The sequence below is a fragment of the Argiope bruennichi genome, chromosome 4 (genome assembly GCF_947563725.1).
Source record: "Argiope bruennichi chromosome 4, qqArgBrue1.1, whole genome shotgun sequence".
In the NCBI taxonomy this organism is placed as follows: Eukaryota; Metazoa; Arthropoda; class Arachnida; order Araneae; family Araneidae; genus Argiope; species Argiope bruennichi.
In genome coordinates this window covers 76,069,715-76,095,400 of record NC_079154.1, presented here as the reverse complement: position 1 = coordinate 76,095,400, position 25,686 = coordinate 76,069,715, and the positions used below count along the sequence as shown (strand labels likewise).

The window sequence follows — 25,686 nt, the reverse complement described above, 5'->3', positions numbered from 1 at the left end:
AAAAATCTTCGCCTCTTTCTGAAATTCTAAAGTTAATTTATTTGTAAGTTTTAATATTCTGTTGGAAAATCGCCGAGAAAATGACCTGATCATCTAGAGGTGAAAATCATTGCAATTTTTTAAATGTCGCCAAAAGAGCGTAAAACGATTTACTTGGCAATCTTTGGCTACTTAAATAAGAGAGACTTCATGCGAGTTTACTAGCTGAGAAGTGCAGGAGGAGTCGCGGCTGTTAGAAGAGCCTGTACTGTTACGTTTTGTAAATATTTATTGATTTTGTCTCCTCCCACGAACTTTCGTTAGAAGAAGCGAATAACGAGTATTATAAAGTATATTCCTCAAGTTATCAAATGCCATTGGACCAGAATATCATATTTTAAATGTGTGATAATACAAGGGGTTAACTCAGCAAATTCAATCGCCGTGCCTTCGTTGCGACTAGACGGGTTGCCCTAGCTCTGGCCACAGACATAACAAGTGATAGGACGGAAACACGATGTTCGCCTTCAAGTGTTCTGGCTGCTCTGAAGCAGAAAAGTGGCCAGTTTGGAGTACGTGATGGGTAGCTGTACCATTGCTATGATGTTCGCGGCCATGGCTACTCACTGTCCGGCGCAAGGGCCGTATGACCGATGAGAAGTTTACTGTTATGGAAACGGGCGGAGGATCCAAGCGGTTGATGTACACGCCGCATCTGAAGAAAGTTTTGAAGTCATACCAGGCCTCCGCAACAAAAAGTCTCCATGGCCCGAACAGTGTTATGGGTGTTTGGCAAGGTTCTGAATCGGATGATACAGCATCGGTCAGTCCCCCAAACCCTTCTTGTAGTTTGATCAGCGATTTAACGAAAGAAAAAGTCACCTCTTTTGCTGCTACAACTAGTGAGACGTCCAGCGTGAAAAAGCCGAAACCCAGTACTTCGCAGCAAGTGACAAGTCCTGTAGTCAACAAGGATACTCAAGAATACGATCCTTTTATTGCTCCACCCCCGTTCCCCATACAACAGCCCCCAATTTTCACTCCTGCAGATCAAACCCGGTGCGAAAAGTCAGAAACTATCCTTGAGGGCGAAACTATCTCCTGCTTCAACGTTGGTGGAGAGGAACGTTTGTGTTTACCACAGATATTAAATACAGTTTTGAGAGATTTCAGCCTCCAGCAGATAAATTGTGTTTGTGACACTTTGCATATCTACTGTTCCCGCTGCAATCAGGATCAACTGGAGGTACTGAAGGCCACGGGCATTCTACCCTGCAATGCACCAAGTTGTGGTCTTATTACAAAAACAGATGCACAGAGACTCTGTGCAGCTTTAATTGACAGCAATCCTCTGATAGTGACTAAATCACCAGACATGAAACCCCCTTTCCAAGTCAAGGTGTATCATGAGTGTTTTGGAGAATGCCATGGACTTTACACTCCTGACCTTTTTCAACACCCTCTTGCCCCTTGCATTGAATGTGTAGAGTGTCATGCACTGCTAAGCCCACAAAAATTTGTATGCCACGTTCATCACCCAAAAGAGACCCGAACATGTCATTGGGGGTTTGATGTCTTTAAGTGGCGAGCCTACATTCTTTTAGAAATAGAACTAGAAGATGAAGTTCAATTTCAGCAAGCACTCCTTGAAATGAAAGAGCGGTTTTCTTCAAAAAGAAAGGTAGGAATATTTTGTATAACTATTATAAGTGTTGAACTTTTTTTCAAATCTTTTGTCATTGATCTTTTCTGTTAAGAAAATTATTGCACAATTTAGATCTAACACAAATACTCGTCGTTTAACACAATATCACACAAAATTATTTTTTGTGTTATAAATTGTATTACAAAAAGTAAGCAAATAGAAAATTAGTTTTGATCCCCTATAAAATAAATATAATTTATCGAGGAATTTGGGAAACATAATATGGAGATAGTAGATTTCGAGGACCATATTCAGTTTATTATAATATTTATAAGTTTTGAATGCAAAGAATCATTTTCGAAATAATTTATAAAACTTATTCATTCTAAGATAAAATTTCATCCTTTCTTATCTTAAATAGGGTATGCTTTTATGTGTACAGTACTGTATTAAAAAAATTCTTAACAAAAATTGTAGTTTAACATGTAAAGAAGAAATAATCAGAACTTGTGTATTATCATTTCAAACTTTTACGTAAAGTAAGAACTTGTGTAATTTTAAGGTTTTTTTTTTTTTTTGTTAAAAAATTAAAGTATTGATTTATTCACTATAATATCAGATCATGAATTTGAAATACTGTTAAGTTTCAGAATATAAAATTCTAATCAAACATTTATCCGAATATATATAGGCATCTATATATATATGTATGTTTCAAATGCCTATTTAAAAGCAGATTTTGCAGAAAATTAGATAATTCATTAAATTTATGATAGTTTTCCTATTTGCTCAATGAAATGGGAGAATTATGATCTTTTGATTTTCTTACGCAACCATAAGAGATTAAAAATTTTAATTTTGAAAAAAGTTGTTTAAAATTCAATGAACTGAACATTTATTTTAATTAAAAACTACTTGTACATACCATGTACACTTCAAAATAAAGGGGGAAAAAAGACAATTGCTTGAAAAATTATTCATTTAAAAAAAAAAAAAAACACTGTGAAATAAGCATTTGTGTTATAGTAGATTTTAATTTTTATTGAGATGCAATTTATTAATATAATCTTCCAATAAATAATAATAAAAGTCTTCTTTCCTATAAATTTATATTAGTTTAATAATAAGTGTATGTGTTTTTTGTTGACAAACTATGAAACTTTCTTTTCATTGGAGGAGTACATAAGTTTTACGTTGAATATTAGATTTAAATTTAAATTAGATTTAGATTAAATATGAATTTTAAAGTTGTTTACTTTTCAATATCAAATTTATTCTGCTGCATTAAAAAATCTGTTACTTTTAAATTGATATAACTAAAGAAGAGAATTGAAGGAAAAAAAGTGAGCAATGCATGAAATATAATTTTCTTCCCAATTAAATTTGAACCGATTCATTTCAGTCGTATTAATATATTTGTATCTAAAACTTTATATCCAGCATTATTAAAAATCATTTTTAACAGTTGGCAAAATTGCACATTTTGTTATTGAAAAAGTATTAAATTTTGAGTAAAAATAATCATTAAATAATACCATTATAGATTTAATTTTTTGTGATATTATTTTAATGGCTAATATTTGTGTATGGAAATATAAAGTGATTTTGATTGTGAACCATGAAAATTTTATAAATAATAATCTTTTGTAAATTCGCTGTTCTGAATTGGTAAATTTAAATTGACATTATTAAAGATGCAATAATTTACCGCTGTGGTTATTTGTATGGGATGTGTGGTTATATTTCTCCCCCCTTCCCCATCTGATCAAAAATTTTAATGTTATCTTAAAAGAAATCGAAGATTTTGTTTCCATATAATTATTGTTTGAAACGTTGAAATCCTATTTATTTATTTTATGGATAGAAATTCAGAAATTTATAGCACACATATATATTTATTGATTGACTATACTTAAAATGCATACTTCCTTTGTTACCTACATTTTTATATGTTTTTAAATGCATACCTATATAGATAAAAAGATAACAGTTTGTAACTATTTGTAAAAGTTTATTATTTCTATATTTTTGAATAATTTATACAAAAATGTTTAATAAAAAACTTCATCATGCATAATTTAATTTCAATATTTTAAATTATTATACAATAATTGATGTTAAAACTTTTGAAAAAAAGATTAAATCTTTTATTACAGCAATTACAAATTCAATTATTTATTATTAAAATTTATCTAAATATATAATTGCGTCTTTAAAGTAGGATGAAGTAGTTCAAATTTCAAAATTTTTTCCAGTAATTTTGGTTATTCCTAATTAAAGAAAACATTTTTACAGCCTCATGAAATTTAATCAGGATTTTATATTTTTTTTGTATAATGAACACTCATAATTTCATGCTGCTATTCTTTATTGTTTCTCATATTTCTATTTTCAAAACAGTGAATGTAGATTTTTTTCTCTTGGTGTGTATTGTAGTAAAACTCGTTAATTGTGTAGTATACATATATATCAATCTGAATGTTAGTCTGTTAATATATCTCGTTTATATTTATATTCGTTTCTTTTTACACTTAATGTTTATCTTAAATCTAGCTTTTTCATGAATGTTTTCACTATTATTTTTTTATGAATGTCATTAAAACTGTAGTATCGTGTAAAATATTTTTTAAACAACCTAGTATTAATTCATAAACTATAAAGTTAAATTTGAGATTCTTTTGCTTTTAGTTAGACCTTTCTATTTTTATTTTCCTGCAAATTGCAGTATTATTAATTATTTAATTTTAAACCTGCAAATTTTTATTAATTTGCATGTTGCTCTTTACTATTTCTTTTCTGCAAGTTTAAATAGTCCATTATTTTTATTCTTTATAGTTGATTTTTGAATTTTTGTCATATTTAAAATCTTCTGTGTTGTATTAATTTTCTAAGAGCTTTAATTTTTTTAATAAATTAAATGAAAATTTCAGTTACATTTGAGCTGTATAGATAATGCACCATAAATTGATTGTTTTGATTTCAATATTGATGAAATTAGCTATTGTTTATATTGATTTAAAAATGAAATTTTAGTTTTTTTGTGTTTTTCATATAATAATTATAATAATAAAAATGGGAACCGAAGTGTATTGCAGCAATTTGTTAGACATACATGTCCAACTATTGAAAATATAAGAATTTAAAATAACATCTATTTACTTTACATTGAAAGCTTTGGGTAGAAATATTTGGATATCTGAATTTATGTTATAATAAATAAATGATAAATATCTTCTAAATTTTTTTAAAAAAATTCTTTTACTATTTTATCCTGCTATGCATGATTATATTAAAGCAAGTTTGATAATTTTGTATTGTTTTGCATCTATTGACTATTTACTATTTCTTATATTTATGATCTTGATTATAGTTAACTAAATGTATTTTAACCAATACAAAAAATAGCTCACTGTTAATATTTAAAAAAAAAAAAGTTGAATATAATAAATAGATAACTATTAAGTTTTATGACCCAATGTCAAGTCGTTTTGTTTGTTATATTTGGTAAGACACTTATTACTTTCTGCGATAGTACTCTAATGTTCTTAGAATTTTCGGTGCATTATAATTCCTCAGACTTTTTAATATTTTTGCATTTTAATCCTTGTTACTTTTCTGTTTATAATAATGTGTCCGTGTTTCTTCTGACTGTTTGTTTGACCTATGTGAAATTCCATTTTATTTTGCACTAAAAATATTTTAGGTCAGCAAGGTAAAATCTGATGTTGCCCTTACAATAGCAATCTATTCTGCTTTTACTCTCTTAGTTTAATCTTTAGTTATAATCTTTTTTCTCTAGAGTGTTTGTATTAAGCTTCAAAAAGCATTTCATTTCAGTTATGTGTGTTTAAGATCAAAAAATAACTTTTTAAAAAAGTAAAAGTCATAAATTTGCTGTTGCAAAATATGCAAACATGTAGTGGCCTTGAAATATATTTTATGCAATAATATTCATAAACGCACATTTTATAGACATCTTGAAATTTTGCATTGAGTTCAGGGATGTTAAGCAATTAATTCATTAACTTAGAATTAATAACTTAATGAATAAATTGAATTTCGGCAATATACTTGTTTAAAAAATTTTTTCGTATTGTTTAGAAATATTGTAATTAATGAAAATGTAGCTGAAAAATTAATCAGTTTGTTGTTTATATGTGTATGAAATGGATTTCTTGATTGCTCATTGATTTTTTTAAAACCATGCTTTATGTTAAAGCTTTTTCTGTTAACTTAAATGCTAATGTGCATTTATAAAAGACTGATTAGATCTGTAATTATAGTGCTTAAATGAAATAGGGACTTTTATCAATATTTTTTTCTATCCCTAAAATTAGAAATGACAAGAAAAAAAATTAATAAATATTCTGAATTAATGTTTGGAGAATTAATATAAATGGAAAGTGCCTATAATAATTTCATTAATATTGATATTTTATAAAACATTTCTTTCCAAATGATTATTTTTATGACAAACTCATAATTCTCATTATTTTTATGTATAAGAGGTAGTTCATTTGTAGGATGTCCACCTATATTTCAATAAGAATAAAAATGCTTATTAATTAATAAAAATTCTATTTTTTTCATGGTTAATTTTAATATGCTATAAGAATTATTACTTCTAGCAACTATAAAAATTTTGATTTTTAATAAGCAAGCAATTTCTAAATTTAAAGTTAAACTTTATTTAAAAATTAAAACGTTTTTTGTATTATAAATGGAATTATTTTGGTGCATTAAATGGGCATTAAGATAAAACATAAATATACTTTTTTAATTAGATACTTTAATTCTACACAATATTTAACTTTATTGAAAATAATTTTTTTTATTTCAACTTTAATTATCTATAATTTTAAAAAAAATTATTGCAGTTATATTGCTTGATGTCTTTAATAAAAAGTTCTAAGATTCATAACTAATCTATTCATACAAAATTGTATAATTATATGTTTTATACAGCATAACAGAAAAGTTTCAGGATTGTATCTAAAAATACGATGGGCATGGAGTATTTTAAAACTCCAGCACGTGAAGAAAAACGAAACTGTGTGTCTAATGTAAACTGCAACTGTCTAAATGTAAAAAAAAAAAAAAAAAAAAAAACGCATCCTAATAGTCAATAAAAAATAGCCCTGTAATTTGCTAAACGAATAAAAATATCAAAACAATTCTTTTTGCAAACACTTGCTCACAATTCATAAAAACTCAAAATTAAAAAAAAAATCTCAATTTTAATCGATTTTTCACATTTTTATCCTCTATTGTACCCATAATGTCCAGTTGCGAGAAGTATATAAAAACGCTATAGAAAAATTACTTTATTTATTTATTCCCGTTTCTTTGCATTCTCCAACTATTTTGGTTTCGCATAAAAATTAAGATAAGGTACCACAATTTCTAAGATTAGGTCTCATAATACTAATTTCTGTTGCAATGTGTAAACGGAAATAATGGTAAATTGAAAAATATCATTTCACTTGGAATATTATTTTAATTATTATTTATATATAAGAAATTTATTTGTTTGAAGTAATTTTTAAACGGGCAAAAATGGAAAAGGAAGTTTAATAATAATAAAAACATAACGGTAACATTTGAAAGAAACTATTATTTTGTTTATTTCATTTTATTTATTTTTTTAAATAAACATCATACACCATTTCAGATGTTCAGTGTTCGTATGCTAAATATTTACGAATCATAAATATTTATTTAATGTAGGATTTCTAAATTACCAACAGAAACTTTGAATTTAGTTATGTTATATAAATAGAATGTCATTACAGAGGTTCGTCGCTTTATGTTAGTAAAATTTTATATATATATAAAAAAATCCTGACATTTTATGCGGTAGCGTTATTACAACGTTTCCAGTGTTTACCCTATTCTTATTAGAATTGCAATTATTCATTGCACTACATCAGTTACTCAATGCGGTTGCTTCATCCAACTCCATTTAGGCAGATCTTTGTAATGGCTTGTTGTGACCTGAGACTTCTTTCAGTTAATGGGATAGCCCGTGCGAAATCGTGACCTGAAATTGGATAGTAAAAATAATCCAGTCGGAAAGAAAATGTACCTATCCAACATTCATAGGATTCGAGAAACCGTTCTTGGTATGGTTATTTTATGGTGATGAGACTGTTCTTAAATGCTAGAAGAGAGAGGTTCTTCATCAAACTATGGTTTTTTTAAGTTTTTTTCAGCGACCATAAAAAAGTAATAAAATACTTCGAAATATACAGAATAATCATAATTTAAACTCCTTAATGTAGCTTTAATTTATCTAATTGCACAAACTTAAGTAACTGGATTTTCCAAGCGAAAAAGAAGGTACCACGTCTTGCTTCTCGAAATCTAAAACTGCTACTACTAATAAAAGATGGATTGATGCAAAAAATTCTTTTACAGTTTCCCCTCTTTCAAATCATTGTTATTAGTGATTCGAAAATTTTTATAGTAAAATTTGGATTATGTATCTATTTGAAAACTATGTCCTTTGTTATTCACAAAAATTTTCACTGAGTTGAAGCCTGTCGTTATGGATACGATTTTTTTTTTTATATAGATAGCAAATTTTGGTTCTTAAATTAATTTTTCAAAAATGCATTTTTTATCATTAAAATTAATTTTTTAATTATTTAATTTAATTATTTTTTAATTTATGAAAATGCAACGAATGCAGTTTTTGTTTCATACTGTTTTAACTCTATATTTTCTTTAAAATTCAATTTCAATTTTCGAAATGAAATAGAAACTCGTTAATTTTTTTGAGGTACCGGGAGCATGTTCTGTCCTATTACGAAGTTGTCTTAAGGTTGTTGAAAGTTAGATTTAGTAATTGTGGACATTATTTCGTTGATGAAAACGAAACTAGAATTGATATTCCCAATTTCCAAACTGCCCTTTTCTACTTACGACGTTTATTTAAGTTAAGTTGAATGCCACCTAATCCACATAGCGGAAATCATCTGTAAAATTGTTTCAAATTTTTTTCCCTTTGACAATTGAATAAAAATTCAATGATTTTTATTTAATATAATTATTTAATGGTTAGAGAAGAATTATTGTGTTCATTTACACCAAAAAAAATTATTTCCACATCTTACTGAGAAAATTAATTATTAGCATTAATAATTTATATTATTTAGCAATGATGTTTCTTTTAATTTATATCTCTATGAAATTTTACATTATGCATGCCCATAGTTCATGTTATCCGATCCGATGGTTTGTATATTTATGTTTTACAGATTCAATCCTTTCTTATTTCAAAAAATTGTTATTGCTTCTTGTTGGATTTTTTTTCTTCTTATATATGTTTTTCTTCTGAGCTTTATGAGCGATTTGAAGTTTTAATGATTTGATAAAATCTAATAGCGCGTATTCTGATGATGATTAGTTGTGTGCCAAAAATGGCGTCACGCCAGTAAAAGGTTCATAATTTAAATTAAATAAATAGAATTTAAATAGCTATCAAAGAACTAGCTATTCAGAAAAAAAAAAAAATCTTTCATACGCGCACGTATTAGATGCAAAAGAAGCTAAAGACAGCCAAAGGGAAAACAAACAAAAAACAAAACAAAGAGCAGGTATAAAAAGAAAATGTGGAGAAAGTCTAAATGGCTCAAGCAGAAGAGCCTACAAAATATTCCACAGTAACAATATTATTGAAACATAATTAGTAAATAAAATTTACCAAAAATAGGTAGTTTAAACTTTGAAAGCAGAAAAATAGAAGAAAAAAATAAGCAAAGAGAAAAATATAAATTAATCAATGAAAAAAAGTAAATAAATAAACAGGAAAAATAAATATATACATTGGCTCAATCTAAGGTAGAGTCCATGACCAAAGAACAAAAGGCTAGATAAAAAGCTCTTTTTGCATTCCCCCCCCCCTTCTTATACTCACAAGATACTGTCTAACAATGCTCGACTTTCTCTATGCTCTTTTAATAGGCCGTATAAATTCATGTATTTAATCATTTATTTTATTTTTAATATAAACATGAATGCGCAACAAAAAATTATTCGCGTAAAAGTAGGCATTTCCATTTGTTCGAAGTAAAAGCATGGTTTGTCAGACTTTAAAAAAAATAATTAAAAAAAACCAACTTTTTATTGGATAGGATAATATAATTCAGATAATTTTTTTTAAAGATAACTACCATTAGATGTGATACTTTTAATACAGGACTCAGTTGCTTTTTCATAAATACCATAAAGAGTTATTGACGTAAAAAGTTAAAAAAAATTTCCATCATCCTGGTGATGTAAAAAATTCAATATTTTTGAAATCATAACAATGATTTTGAATTCCGATTTTAAAATTGACGTTCTTTTTCTCTATGTAACCATTGCTTACTACTTAACTGAATATCTCCATTGTTCTTATTCGAAAGTGTTCTCAATGCAGCAGCAGACACTGTCTGGCTGGAGTTGGCTGTACACACACACACAGCAGACTTCATCTCTTCCGTCGCTGCCTTCTTTTCCTCTGCGGTTTTCCTTGGGCTCCGCAGTGTAGGCAAATGCATAAGCAGCTTTTGATATTTATGCTTGAGCGAGTTTTATGTTCGCGTAAAACACTATTTATGTGGAAGTCTGCTCCGGGAAGAAAGCTTTCTCGTTGGAGCTGACCTAGAAGTAATGCTCGAACGCAAAAAAATAACAATAAGATCCTCCCCTCGCTTCCACAGCGCCTTCCGTTTTATTACTTTTCGAATGCCAGGTCATGGTTGATGTGCTTTTTTTTCGCTCTGCACTGCGTGTGCCGTGCGTGATAGCTAGAGTAGAAGCACTATATTCATATACTTACCTCAGGTTGACTATCAGTAATGATCAACTACTGCATTTTGACTTGTAGAACGTAACCTGACTGCCTATGCGACGATGAGCTGTTTCTTTCCTTTTGCAGAAGTGTGAAAATATCGTTTTCAAATCTATGGAAGGACTAACAGAAATTATATAATTTTGAGCGATATAATATTCCATGATTGTTTTCTTGATAAATTTCGTGTAGAATCGTCACATAATAATAATATTCACTGATATTCTTCCATATCTTTTGTAGTTTAAATTAAAATTCCATTAGAAAAATTACACACAGAGAGAATCCTTATTATTCTTGCATTTCCGAGTTTGTGTTTGACCGATTTTTGTTAATTAATGGATAGAAATCGTGGTAAAATTTCATGCCATTACAATTCCGTTTAATCGCTCGCCATGACGTTCCCGTTTGTATTATAATAAATACAATTGAGTGGTAATTTGCCTTAACATTCAAAGTCCTTATTATTCTTGCACTTCCGAGTTTGTGTTTGATTTTTATGAATGAATGACTAGTAATCGTAGTAAAATTTCATGCCATTACTGTTCCATTTAATCACCGACTTGCCATTACATTTCCGTTTGTTTTCTAATAAATACAATTGAGCAGTAACTTGCCTTAACATATTTTTAGCAAAAACAGTGAAATTATTTTGATCTCCTCCGTGTGTAATTAGTTGATAGCATTTTTGAGTCATATTTTTTTGCCGTTGTAAGTGCATTTTCGTTTCCTATTATTTTCTTTTTATCATAATTTTTTATTGTAAAGAATTCAAAAAATACGCCAAATTTGGCGTATTTTCCGAGTATTCAACGTGACAAATTCTTCCTTCGTAGCAACGTTGTCCTGATCTTTCGATAATTTATTGCTAAAAAGCGGGTTCTGATAAAAAAAAAAAAAAAACAGATTTTAACTTAACTTTTATTGCGAAGTGTAGCTATAGCATAATATTAACTTTTTTCATCATTTAAAATACGTTCTAAGTATTTTACATGTTCTTTCGAAATTTATATTGTTATTACTATTAAGGAATTTGTTCTATTAAATTACAGAATTTGCTGTTGGATTAAAAAAAAAAAAAATGCTTAAATAATATATTCAGTTTAGGGGAAACCCCATCTAGCTATATTTTTGAAACAATCGATATTGAAAGGATAGGAATACTATCGTTCATTTTTATGGAAAATTAGTTAATATTTCGAAGCAGTGTAAAATATAAGTGCTAAAAATGTTTCTAAAAGATGTTTTTACATGGATGAACATCGACCTCATCTTTTACTTTGATACATCACTGAAAGTTATTCACTTTTTTCAACATTGAGAAGTTTTGTAAAGTCTAACTTTCCACTGGATCCTTTTTATTAGTTAGTAAAAAAACTAAACATTTTTTTGATTCCTAGTTCAATGAAATTTATAGCTGTTTCGAAACGTGACTTTTTTTGAGAAAGAGAAAAGAATAATCGCATTTTTTTTTTTTTTTTTTTTTTTTTTTTGCACTGCTTATGTTTTTATATTTCCTTCTTACTTCATATTTTAAAATCTTAACAAAACGGATTATCTCTATTTTAACGATTCATTTTATTTTAGTACCATTTCACTCAATGCTAGTTTTTCTCGTAAGCCGATTGCGTGAAAGGGTTGTTAAAGTTGGATTTTATGTCACTATTTGGGTGCTCCGCCTATTTTTTACGACGTGATTTCTTAATGCCCGACGTTATCCAGTGTGCGAAACAGAGTTAGTAGAACTTAATGGCACGCTTAGTGTCTCCTATTTGGATTCAGTAATCGACTTCAGTGGAATTTGTCCTCTGAGTCATTTCTTTTAGATTAGCATTGTTGTTGGCGTAAACCGGATCGTTAACGTGCGTTATAGGAGTTTTACCTATCTTTGGTAAAGCACTTATTATATGTAGAGTCAACATACAAACGTTGTCATGGATGGTAACTTTTGATGGTCGCTGTTTTGATTATAGTTATAGATGATTTCAGTATATAATATAATGTTAAAAAGAAAGTTGTCAGTTTCATGGCCCAACCCATGTGGGAATATGTTATACGTTTCAGCAAATAACAAACATGTAACAAATTTCTTGTAAAAATTGCATAATTTGAATTTTGAAAGCTGCAGTGATACATCTATGTATTTTTAAAAAATTCGGAAAACCAAAGGACCAATTCCCCAGTTCCAACCGCTGTTGGATTTCGCCAATGTAACTTCATATGAAAGTTCGCGACTCCTTATGTATATCATCAGTGGTCACCTGTCTTTACTACATTTTCGAGAGAAATTTCTGAAGCGTTACGCCACCTTGTGTTTTATTTGTGTAAAAAAAAAAAAAAAAAAAAAAAAACTTATTGAAGTACCACAGTCTCATATAGTGTACCAATTTCACCACTTTTATTCATTTGAAAGCTCATGATATTTAGATGCGTTATAAATGGTCATCTATCGCGTTCTATTTTCGAAAGTTATCGCACAGTAATATCTTGACACAGTCCCCAGCTGCAACATCTGGACCGATTGCTCAAATTGTATTTGCTACTTTGTCTGCATAGGTAACAACTTAATCAGAATGTTTCAGGTTTATTGTACAAATATAATTTAAAATAGTTTTTTTTTTTTTTTTTTTGTGATAAGATGTAGTTTATCAAACTAGAAGAGTATTACTAACGTCGTTGTGGGCGAACAACTAGTTGCTGTAGGCACTACAAATTCTTTATGTAAAGAGATTTATGATTATAATTAAATAGTATCACCACCCTCGCCTCCACATCATTTGAGACCTTACTTATTTGGACTTAGCTGTCATTTGGTTATAACACTCTTGATTCAAAATTGTTATGGTAAATAATATTAAGTGGTTGAAATTTCAAAACTATGGTGCAGTCAAAATTCTATTTACCCCAACATTTTAAATCGTGCCTTGTCCGTATTAATAATTCGGATAACGACGTGCTTGATGAAAATCACCTGACAAATTGCAGTCTAAATTTAACTATGTTATGAAATATTGTTATTTTTGGCTCTTTCACGTATAATGACGTCCAATTTTTACATCGTATTACAGAATTTTCGACATGCGAATCTACAATTAAGTGAGAGTAGATATTAATTCAAAGGACAAAAACCACTTGCTGAAGCCTAATTATAAAATAGTTGTTCTTGCATTGTTGTTTGCATTAGAAGAACAATGCTATGGATTGGAATAATTTATTTAAGAGGTAAGTAAATTCATGTCTGAGATTTAAATTAAGTCAGCTGATTTTTGAATTGAGATACTATTATAATTTGATTTTGTTCTAATCGAAGATTAGCTTAGATTAATCAGTATTTATTAAAATTAATTTGAAATAAAAAAAATTCAGGGTTTAACTATATATCTAAATTTAGTTAACTTTATCTGCTAATTAAGTCTATGATTTATTGTTTTACTTTTTTTCTGTTTCAAAATAGAATTCTCGAAATATATTTGAAAATAAATGTTCTGATTACGACACATTCCTTCTAAGTAAATTCGAAAATTTAAATTTCGTTCTAACAAGAACCTAACCTAACTTTTCTGCGATGCAAATCATTAGGAATTGCAGCAGAATGAAATTACTTACCAGTAGTCGTTCCAATCGTTGGTTTCAGTGAATGGGAGACAGGTCTGGATATCGAAAAGTGTTCTCGCAATTGCATTCTGAAATAAGGCTAGTCCCAATGGCTTCGATCGTTAACAAGCTTCATGGAACATTAAGCAGAGGTCAAGACAGAGGTGGGAAACGAAATAAAACTCAGTAAAAATTCTCCGTTTCTCTGAAGTTTAAATGCGATTTTAAAACGATTCCAAAATTGTAGTTTACATTTAAGTGAGATACAAAAACGTGCTGTGTGTTGCAGTAAACATTTGTGACGTAAAAAATAAGTTTTTTTTTTTTTTTCCCGCAGACGATAAATGTCTGGGAGAAAGAAATGGTAAAAATTGTTTTTTGTTGGCCGATTTCTTTTTTTAAATATAATTTCTGTAGATTATTATATTAATTATGAGTTGATTACGTTTAGTCGTGATTTTGCATACTAATTAAACTTTCGTAAATTATGGTGTGGAAGTTTGAACAGATAATTTAAGTAACTGATCAAATAAATAACGATATTTACGGATTTTATTTGCTCTAAAATATTTTGTCGAAGAATTTTTGCAATTTTTGATAATGTCTTTTTTTTTTCTCTTTAAGTAAATAAGATAAAAATTTCCATTAAAAAACAATAAAATTTGAGAAAAATAATTGTAATATATTTTAAAGGTTAAGAACGATCGTCGCTTTTTTTAATTAAATCTATATATTTTTCATTATTTATATTCCTCTTTGCATTTTATTCACGAGTTACTAATGTGTTTATCGCTGAAGACTTTGCAGTTGTCCCGTAAATTAATTTTTTGATTTTTAAATTTAATAATCTATATAATTTTTTTATTAAGTCGCAGATGCTGTGAATGGTGTGTATATTAAAGTAATGTGTTTATTCTATTATTAATAATAAACGGCCAGCGTGAGTAATGGTTTGACCGGTTGATATTAATAATTACCAGTTAATATTAATACTAACTACTGCTTTTAATATATATAATCGTAACTTTGGGCGGAGTTAAAAATATCCCTGTCCTTTTAATCTGTGTCATTGAGATGCGGAATCGCAGTTTCTGTTTTGGCGTCAAGTAACTGAGACAGTTTTTTTTTTTTTTTTTTTTTTTTTTTTAAATTTTAAAATTGACCGATTTATTCGTAAATAACATGGATAATGAGCTAAGGCTTGCATTTTTTAAAATTATTTTATATTTATGCCAACACAAACCAAATTGAAGATTATTACTAATATTTTCTTTATATATAATTTTATTTTCCGCATTAACATTTTTTTTTTGTAAGTGAGTCTATTTATTTCAATTCGATTTTCGTGATTTGTTTAGATTTGAGAACTCGTGAATATTGTAGATAAAGAAGATTTATATCTAAAGTTTATTGCAAATAATGATATATTTGTTTCGTAAGCACTCTCCGAATGTGCATGATTTTTCTACTAAAACTTTCGTTAGTTAATTCGTGACAATCAGATCTGAGATACTGTTAAGAGGATAACAGCCCATCTAGATGAGTACATGTTTTAAGTTATTAATAATGTTATTAATAATTTACCGAGTATTGATACAGTACTATAACTTGTACTATCGGCTGTAACATGTACTATTATTCATGAGTAAATGTGTGTAAAGGCATATTTATTTATTTTGTTAATGTTAATTAAGCCATAGTTATTGATACGTATTTGCGCTATGCTCAGTAAAATACAGCTTATTTTTATGGACAGTTCCATACAAACTGTTTCTCGAAAAGAATTGGGAAATTTCGATTATCCAAACTTCATTGTTTAACTGCGGCATCCACTTCTGGACATTGCAAAGGAGATAGTTCAGCGTGTACTCCGCTTTTCCAAATTCCCTGTGAATTTTTTCCACTTAGCGTTCGAAAAAGAGAACTGAATTGATTAGATTCTTTGAAAGCATTTCCGAGTCTTCTAAAGGGAATACCTCTTTTCTAGTGAAGCGTCTTGCTGTGCTGCTCCAGCCAAAAGGAACAAGCGAAATTCTTCTGGATGCGGTCATTAAGAAGTTTTTGTTTAATCGCCTTCTCCCGCAAGTCGTTTCAAAACCATTTCAAACCATTAGTAATAATTACTCCACACTCTTCTGCAGCCAGATTATTTCTTTTTCTTCGTCTTCTGCTTCTGGCAAGTATTGATACGCTTCGGAGTAGATTCTCTCTCAGATGCCATCTTTTTCTTTCTTTTTTTTGAAGGCAAGTAATTTTCTTGTTTGGTTTTCCGTAATGATGCCACGCATCATGATTTTGTTACCTCTCTTTTGCCTGATTTTTGCCTTTTTTTCTGGTTTATCAGTTTCGATGTGTACTGGCTCTTAGCAGCGCACAGCACGCTTCTTTGAGAAGATCCACTGATATAATTGAGTAATTCCTGAGTCATTGTTGCATAAGGCTTTCTTCTGTCTCTCTCTCTCTCTCTCTTTTTTTTTAATGCTCGTTCATCACGCCTTATATGTGAAGCTAACCTTAGAAAACAGTTTCATTGTATTTTCTAAGTAGAAAGTTATGAGAGAGAAACGAAATACCCTCAGCCTGGCGGTGGAGCGAATCTCCTGAAATAGTAATTATGTTGTAAAAAGTAATGGCGAAAATACAGACTGAAATTAGATTGTGGGAAGAGACATTGAATGTAATGTTCGTTCGTGTTTTGAAATTGTAGGGCGATTTTAAATAAATCCCAAGGATCTCCATTATTACTCTCTGAAATATGTTAATTTTCATTTACAGTTGTACTTTAGAAAGTTAAATAATGTTTGAATCATCATCGATGATATTGTGTTTTTGTCTATACAAAATTCTCGATTAATAGTAGTCTTCTATGGCTACACGCTAAATATTCCATTTTTAGTGAGGCGACACCAAACTTCCCTACATGTCATGTGGATTTTACTATAAATCACATTTTAATCAAATGTCCATTTTTTAATTCTTCTTGTTGGTACATTTTAAAGTAATCTCCATTAACTTTACAAGGCATAGTGGATGAGATATAATATATTTTTTTAATTTTTAAAAATCATTAGCTTTTATACCTATATCTAGTACTTTTTTAATTTCTGTCCATGTTTTGACTTTTTACCTGGATTCATTGTTTCTTTTTTTTCGTATCAGTGTTTCCTTTAAAATATATTTAAAGTTGTACATACTTCAAGCATATTTTTTTGCATTTTAATGTTAATACGTTTTGCTTTTATATTTTAACGTGTGTTTTTTATAGTTTGCTCTTGGTTTCATCATTTATTTGGCGCAACGTAGCCAAATATGGCTCTTGCGCCAGAAAAATCAAACCAAATCATGGCCGAAATATAATTTAAAAAAAATTTCAATCACAAATTCAAAGCGTTGTAAATATATTCACGCAAGCGCACCTGCGTTTATTTTGCATACGCATGCAATGGATGTTGCGTACTGTGATTGCAGTTAACGTTATCATTCGATTTATATTATCAAAACTGTTGTCCTGAACTGAAATATTGAAAAATAATCGTTCAGTGTGATCATTGTATCGTTTAATTTTATCAGTTTTGAAGTCGAGAACCGGCCCTTCATTTTCAACCAGCGATTGACATTCCTGACATTTTTTGTTCCACTTGTGAAGAACAATCTGGCAGAAAATGAAAAGTAAATCGAGGAAAATCTCTGTGAACATTCTTTTGTTTTTATTGAACATTTCTCGAGAAGAACAGTCTTGAGAGCTAAGGGTTTGAATTTGATTTGATTTGAATTTTACTGGCACAAGATCCATATCTGGCTAAGTTGCGCCACACATTTGATTAAAAACGTAAAACCGTGTATGTAAAATTCTTAAACATACGCGCAATGATGTAAGATAAAAAAAATATCAAACAAATATTAAACAGCGAAGTGTAAGGAATAAAAATAACACGGTAAAAAAATTTCTAACGATTTGAAGGGTCCGTTTCGATGCTAGGTCGGGCTAGAAATCTATTGGAACAGCCATAAGCCACTGTTACCTGCGATTGAATTACGAAAGTAAAAATGTATTAAAAAAACATGCAATTTAAGTATTAATAACAAAACTGAAATTCTTAATGAGTGTGAAAGATTATCTAAAATTTGTAGATGCCACGCTGCTGTGTAATTGAAAATTTCATAGCCTTTATTTCATAAAATTTTGAAAAATCCCGTGTTTTTTATAAACAAGACCAAGCAATAAACAGTAATAATTCCAACTTGGATAAATGTGTTGAAAAAAGTATCTCAATAAACACTGAAATGTGTCGAGCACATGATATTTTGAAATGTGGCGTGCATCATCATTTAATAAATTAAAGTAAAACGATATAAGTACGAACAATATATAAGTAAACTGTTGAGAAATAATTGTCTATTAGAAACAATTAATGAATTTTTTAAATTATGAAATATAACGAAGGAATATAATAAATAAATTATAGGTAGTCCTCAGGAAAGTTATATTTTTTCTTATCGGCTTGATGTGATAAAAATATAATTGACTTTACCGCAATTAATGCTAATTATCTGTCGGTTAAGGTTAGCAAACTTCATAAGACATGAAATGTCTTATTAAGCGCTGCTATTGTATTTTAATTTCTATTGTGCATGTAAAACATGAAAATTTGAAAAAATTTATTATAATTTTTCCCCCTCATGGGTATATCAGAGTATCAAATTTTCTTCATTTGAATACCAACTATTAGAGATAACCACCACATAAAGATAATTAGCATTAAAGACATTAAAACATTGCTTTAATGTTTTAATTTTTGTTTTTTTGTTTTTATCTAGTTTTATTGTTTGTATTTATTCTATAGTGCATTGCATATAAATAAATAAAAAAGTAATAACGTTCAAAATAAGTTTAATAGCATTTAAAATTTCAGCCGTAGGTCAAAGAATTCAATCGATTTTTCCATTAGCTGAATTTGTAATTTATGACACTTTCTACTCTAAAATACAGAATTCTTTATCTCAATGAGTATGTGTTTTGCTGAAACCTTATTCTGGGTTCTTTTTATTAAAGAGGTAGAGGCGAGAATGAAAAAGAAATTTTGTCATACAGTCTTCTGGATTCTTTTTATTAAAGAGGTACAGGCGAGAATGAAAAAGAAATTTTACGATAGGACTAGATTGGATGTTATTCAAGCTGGCTTCGAAATCGTTCGTTATTAGTCCCAGTGACTTGGAATTGTGCCTAATTTTTTTATGCATTTTTTTTTATTATTATTATTGACGATAAAAACTGAGAATATGCGTCCTGCCCATTTTGCTTTTTATTTCTAATAGAGAATGTCACAGAAAGGGAGTCTTTGTATTCGTTTTGTTGTAATTACTTCTTTGAAATACCCTGAAGGTTCTTATTTATTTATTTATTTATTTATTTTGATCCTACTCGGAGTTTAAATATATAAAAAAACATTAATATAATAACAGCGTTAATATTTTATTTAGTGATTTAGCTTTGATATATAATCAATTACTTTATTTGTTACAATAGTCAGTTGCTTTGGTTGTTATAATAACCGTAAACGCTCAGATCTATTCTTAGTCCCCCCCCCTCCTTTCACCCCTAGATTCCCATTCTTTTATTTGCATATTTTAATTGAATATTTTAGCTTTAAAGTTAGTTCAGTTTTAGTTAAGTTTTAAAACTAAATTGGATATTTTTAAGCTTTAAAAAAAGAAATTAAGCTAAGTTTTAAGGTTTAGAAATTGCTTTTTTCCATTTCAGAATAAATGACAAAATAAAACATTGTTACTAATGAAACTTCTTTGCAATTAAAATGCAATTATAATTTAGAATGTTATTTATCTTGTAGTTTTTTTTTCAAATTATTATACGGAAAAATTGAAGTTCGTATATTAATGAAAACGGTATTTTTACAATAAATGTTGCATATCTATTGCGGTAAATTGTATACGCAGTATTGCCACAAAAGAATGTAATAAAGATTAAATCATTTATCAAAAAAAAAAAAGCAAATCATTTGGAAGGATGATTCTTCAGGAAGGAATGAACTAACATGTTTTATTTCCTGAAAGAGCATATTATATTATTCATAAATCAATAAGAATTTTTTTTAAATAGAAAACTGGTTTAAAAAAAACTACGAGGATTAGATTTGCATAACGAAAAGAATTAGAGAGGTGTGTGCGTGGGAGGGGGGGGGACCATTTTCATTCATTGAAAAGTGAAGGGAAATTTAATAAATTGGCAAAAGTATCAATTTTAAGCTGGGGAAAGAAAAAAAAAAAAAAACATGAAAAAAGAAAAATGCTGGAAAATTCTTCCTCAAAAGGTTTTTAATTGGAAGTTGTTAGATTAGTAGCGAAAGTTTCGCTATGAATTATGTTTCCATTTATTTTTATCTATTTTGTAACATTCTGTTCTGTTGATTTAATATCATCTACTTTAATTTTTGGAACTTACGAAATTCTTTTGCTGTTGAATTATTTATGGACTTATTAACTTACCTATTTTCTTAGAATACATACGCTTCTTGCTGTTTTTGCAGGAAGTATGCATATCTCTATGATATTATTACATGCATGATATCTTTTAATTAATAATACGTTTCTAACTTTTAAGTATAAATAATGTGACTTCGTTTTATGTTAATATTTGGGGAGGGGGGTATTCATATTAGTGCCGAAAATAAGGCACCGATTTTTTTCTTCTCTTTCTTTTATTATTATTACGAAGGTCTTTGACTGGGCAGAAACCAGCAACTGCATGTATGTATCTATTGGAAATTTTTTTTTCTTCCCGCCTTAATTTTTCCAACCTTCCCCGAGCAGTTGGCCAGCCCACCGATTCATAGCGTGAATTTTAAAACTCGTCTCCAGGTTCCTTTCAAGGTTGCGCTTAGACCAGTTGGACCAGAAAGGTCGGCGAGAAAAATGGAGTTTCTTCTCTGTCTTTAATTTTTTTCTGTTACTTCTTTTTACTTTCTGTTGTTGAAGACTTTTTTCATTTAAATTGTACGCATTCTATTTCTAGTGGGCACTATGAAACTATAAAAAAATTTAGTCACAAAAGAAAAAGGGATAAAAAATGTCCTGAAAAAAAAAAACTTGAGTTTTCTTTACTTTTCTTTAAAAAAAAAAAACTTTTTAAGACCTATTTTGAAATAATCAAAATGTTAGTCAGTTGAGAATTATAAAAAAATTAGTGAAAATGTTTGTCTTATAAAGCTATCGCTGTCCTCTTGTGTTTTTGTTGTTGCTTATCCTCCTTGGATTGAACTCCAATTCAAACCAAGTCCAAGAAATTGGGGAAAGAGGGGTGCCGGGTAGAAGGGTAGCTTCTGAGGGTAAGGACCCCTGAGCACCCCAGGGCAGAAGTCTGATTTTAGCTCATATGAAGATGACACTTATACACTCGCTTGCACAACCCCTTTTTACAGGAGGGCTCACAGATAGAACACAGGTTAACGAACAACCATACCCGAACCAGGACTCGAATCCGGAACGCCTAGATCACGGGGAAGACGCGCTACCCCTAGGCCAGGACGCCGGTACTTGCGTTTTCATTAACATTTATAGCAACTAAAAGACTTTGTTTTACTGTATTTAATCTACTTTGTGATGGAATGAAGAGCATTATAATCCGTGCAGTGGAAGCAAGAAGACCCATGATGATGATATCATTTCACTCAAAACAAACATAAAACAGGAAGACAAGACATTAACGCGAAGCCTATCTTAACAGAACAGCATATCATCTCATTATATTTACAATCACAATGCACTATGGGATACGTAATCAGGCATCGCCATCTATTATCCAAAAGAGAAGATAGAGTAATGCAACTGTTATAACTTTATGAATTCAAGCTAAATTTTATTCTGCTTTCTCTTAATTCGCAATTCATCGTTCTGTTTCTCCAAATGGCTGCTTTAGAGTTTTGATGAAATAATTAATTCCTTTGAAATGTATATATATTATCTGTTCTGAATTAATCTGTCACTTCCTCACGAATTTAGTATTTAGAATAATGACAGTACATGTGCAAACTGATATTCGTACGGTAATTTTTAAAATCTTTTTTGCAATATTTATAATTATCGTAAAAATAAAGATTAATCCCATGTAGCACAGCCTGTTGCGCAATATTGTGCGATATTATATGATATTAAACAATATACCACAATATTAAACAATATTACGAATATTAATTTACGTCATACAATATTATACATTATTTGTGTGCTATTTGGGATACATGAAAAATAATTATGTTGATAGGAGTAATGTATATATGCGAGAGATATGGGTTCTAAAACAGATGAGAGTAGAATTTCGATCAGTTTATTATCATCATTTCACAGGTGGAAAATAGCTGATATTTAATTTGAATTTTGCTCTCTGTTCCGTTCTCTGTCTGTTGCTTTTAATCAATTTTTTAAATTTTTTATTAAAAGCAAATTTTTTTTTAGATAAATGATAAATATTTCCATGTAGTCATTTAGTTGTTGAAACATTCTTTAAATATATTTATTTATACTCCAATCGATTCATTTTGCTCCAAAATGTTCTATCTAATTAGAAATAATAATGGATTTTTACTCGGAATAAGAGAAAAGAAAAATAACAAAAATAAGGATGAACGAAAAAAAAAAATGGTCTTGAAATTTTTTTTTTTTTTTAATTTCATTTATGAGAAAAATCAATTTATGAAATCGTCAAAAACCTAATCTTCCAATCATTTCATTCATTTTTTTCCCACGGTCCTTTACAATCGGACGTAAATGTGAATCCATATTAATATTTATCATCTAAGACCATCTCTTGCCTATTCAGCTTTCGAACTTTCGTTTTCTTCCCCCCTCATACTAAAGTTCTTTATTTTCCATCTCACTTATTCTTTATTTAATGTTCTTAACTAAACGAATTGGAAAGAACGATGCCAAATTGTCTTTCCATTCTTCTTGTTATGGTTACATTTTTTTTATTTTTTTCCTTCTACTCACACGGCTAATGGTTTGTATCTATACAAGCGAACAAGAGATAAAAATGACTTCTTTTCCTTTTTCAGCCTTTTCCGTCATTGGTTATCTTTTGTACGTCCTTAATCGGGGAGACGACGGTTTAGTGTTTCCTTTTGTTTTTCTTTCCTCCTTTTTACGCCAAGGCCAAAATGACGTAGTGGAATTGTAGGGAAAGGCAAGGACATGTCTTCGAACCGGAAATGTGCATATATGTTTCCTACTTAGCTCTTCAGAAATAATCGATGTAACTAGGTGAAGTTAAAATGTAAAATTGCTATTTGTAAGTATTGCTTGACAGCTGGATTTGTGTAAGTCGAAATTATGCTCAAGACCATTTTAAAGTTGTTCACTTACATTGCTGGCTGTTTTCCTCCTTCGTTCTTACACCGTGAATTGGATAAAATGCACCGCTGAATTGTGATTTAGAAATATCTGACAGCTAAATTCGTATAAATAAAAAAAAAAAAAGTTGGAAAACATTAGAATTTATATAGCCTGATTTTTCAGATGAAATTTAATTTTTATGTAAAACTTTGTAATTTTACAATTTTTAGTTTTAATCCGTATTCCTTGTGTTTGGCTATCAATTAAAGTGTAAAGCCTTGTCATTTTTTTAACCTTATATTACAGCTGGATTTACATTACTGGAAAGAATGTTTGAGATTAAAGCCGTGTACGTACATCGCAGAAATATTTCATAGATAATTTACTAAGGAATAATTACCCATGCTGGATAAAACTAAAGCATACAGTTCTAATGTAGAAATATTTTTTTAAAGACTAGATTTATATAAATCTAAAGAAAATTTTGACGAGCAATTAACAACAGCTAATTAAACATCATAAAACGATTTTTTTCTCGTATTTGGATGAAGTCTTTTTTTTTTTTGTAGTTTTTTTTTTTGTTTGTTTTTGTTGTAGCTGTAATAAAGCCTACATGTTTAAATCAACCCTTTTTGTCTTGAATTATAATTTTTATAAAAAATAAATTATTAAAATTATAAAAGTGCAATATTGAGGGTTTAAAAAAAATTGAAAACAAGCACTTGTAATTAATTGCACAGCATTTTAAATATTTCATTTTCTTCAGATTTATTATTGATTAATACAATCAGTAAAGATTAGTTCTTTTAGCCTACATTTTCTTTCTTTTTTTAATCTAATATCGCGATGACCTAGTGAGCGTCAAATGAACTTACTTCTCTTTGTAATTATTAATAAACTTGTTTAAAATTCTTAGAGATAAGTCGTATTTGACAAAATGTTAATTAAATTATTTTTCATATCTGTATATGCAAGCGTAAGAATTTATCGAGAGAAGATAAATCTAAGAAGTATTTTTTGTTTTCATTATTTTTATATTTCTTTTTTATTTATTTATTTATTTATTTCTTCTATCAGTGAAATATGATATTTGAACAGAATCGATTCCTTCAATGTAGTGTAAATCAATTCTATCTTAATTTCCTCGTATTATATTTATATTGTCCAATCAACTGAGAATTTATCACCAAATCAACCTCTTTTCCGATTCCGCGGCCTTCCCATTTGAAAGCGAAAAGGGGTAATGAATTATTGATTATTGTTTCAGTAAATGAAATAGGTGCTTTGCAACTTCTGCTTAATAGTCTTTTTAAGAGGTTTTTTTTTTTACCTTTAAATATATAAAGATCATTTTGTACTGCATGTGCTACTGCCACTCTCACCAATCCTTTGGATACAAATTACGCTTGGAGCAAATCAAAACACAGGAACGCAACCAGGTCAAAACACGTCGTGACGTCATTCGCATAGCAACGGAAATTTTGCTCCTCCCCTTTTGGCTGTGACGTAGGTAGACGTCGATTTCCCGCCGAACCACGTGGAGTCTGGTTGGGCGTCTTATCCGGAAGGGGTAAACCTTCGATTGGGATGCCGATGCTGTGACGTGCAGCTCGCTTGGGGTGCACATAGCAGCATCTGGCGCGTATAATATAACCGCGGTTTCGTTGCGAATCAGTGTATTATAAAGTTACTTTAAACGGATGTAATATTTTTCAATTTCTTTATGTAATTAAAGAATAAGTTTCTAAATTCCATTATATTTAGTTGTAGATCAAATTAAAATTCATGAAAAATTTCATAAAATATTAACATTAATAGTAATAAATTATTAGCACCTTGTTTGGTAAATTTAATAACAGTAAAATTGGTCTTATAAAAATGTACGAAATGTTTATTTCGTTACTTGTTCGTATTTATTTATATGTATGTTTTAAATTAAAATTAAAGATGTTAATATTGCAAAATCTCTTCTGACTTGACAGATTATATAAGAAAGTATTTGATTAATTTTATCATGGAAGTTTCATACGTTTTACTAATTTTTTTAATTTATTGGTATTACAGATGATCTGACGCTTTTTTTAAAAAATACCAGTGATTAAAATAGAATGTCGCTCAGAACTTTAAATGATATTAATGCAGCATACTTATTTTTATTAATTCATATTTTTTCTCAGAACATTGTTTTTTGCATGCTCATTAGTTTAAATAGTAATTTCAGGTAAAGACGTCAGAATAAAATCAGAGTAATAATAATCCTTCGTTTTATGGAGTTATTGGCCAAATT

General features: G+C 29.2%; 1 protein-coding gene across 2 annotated transcripts in view; it reads left to right on the top strand.

The window, feature by feature from the left end:
• The first annotated feature begins 281 nt into the window (after positions 1–281).
• LOC129966055 (ski oncogene-like) overlaps positions 282–25,686 on the top strand; it is a 174,381-nt gene continuing 148,976 nt past the window's right edge. The window contains exon 1 of one of the 2 annotated variants that reach the window (XM_056080412.1): positions 282–1,660. In XM_056080412.1, the coding sequence (XP_055936387.1) occupies positions 626–1,660 (1,035 nt within the window). In that variant the 5' untranslated portion in view covers positions 282–625. The remainder of the gene's footprint in view (positions 1,661–25,686) is intronic. The other variant, XM_056080411.1, reaches the window with a different exon arrangement.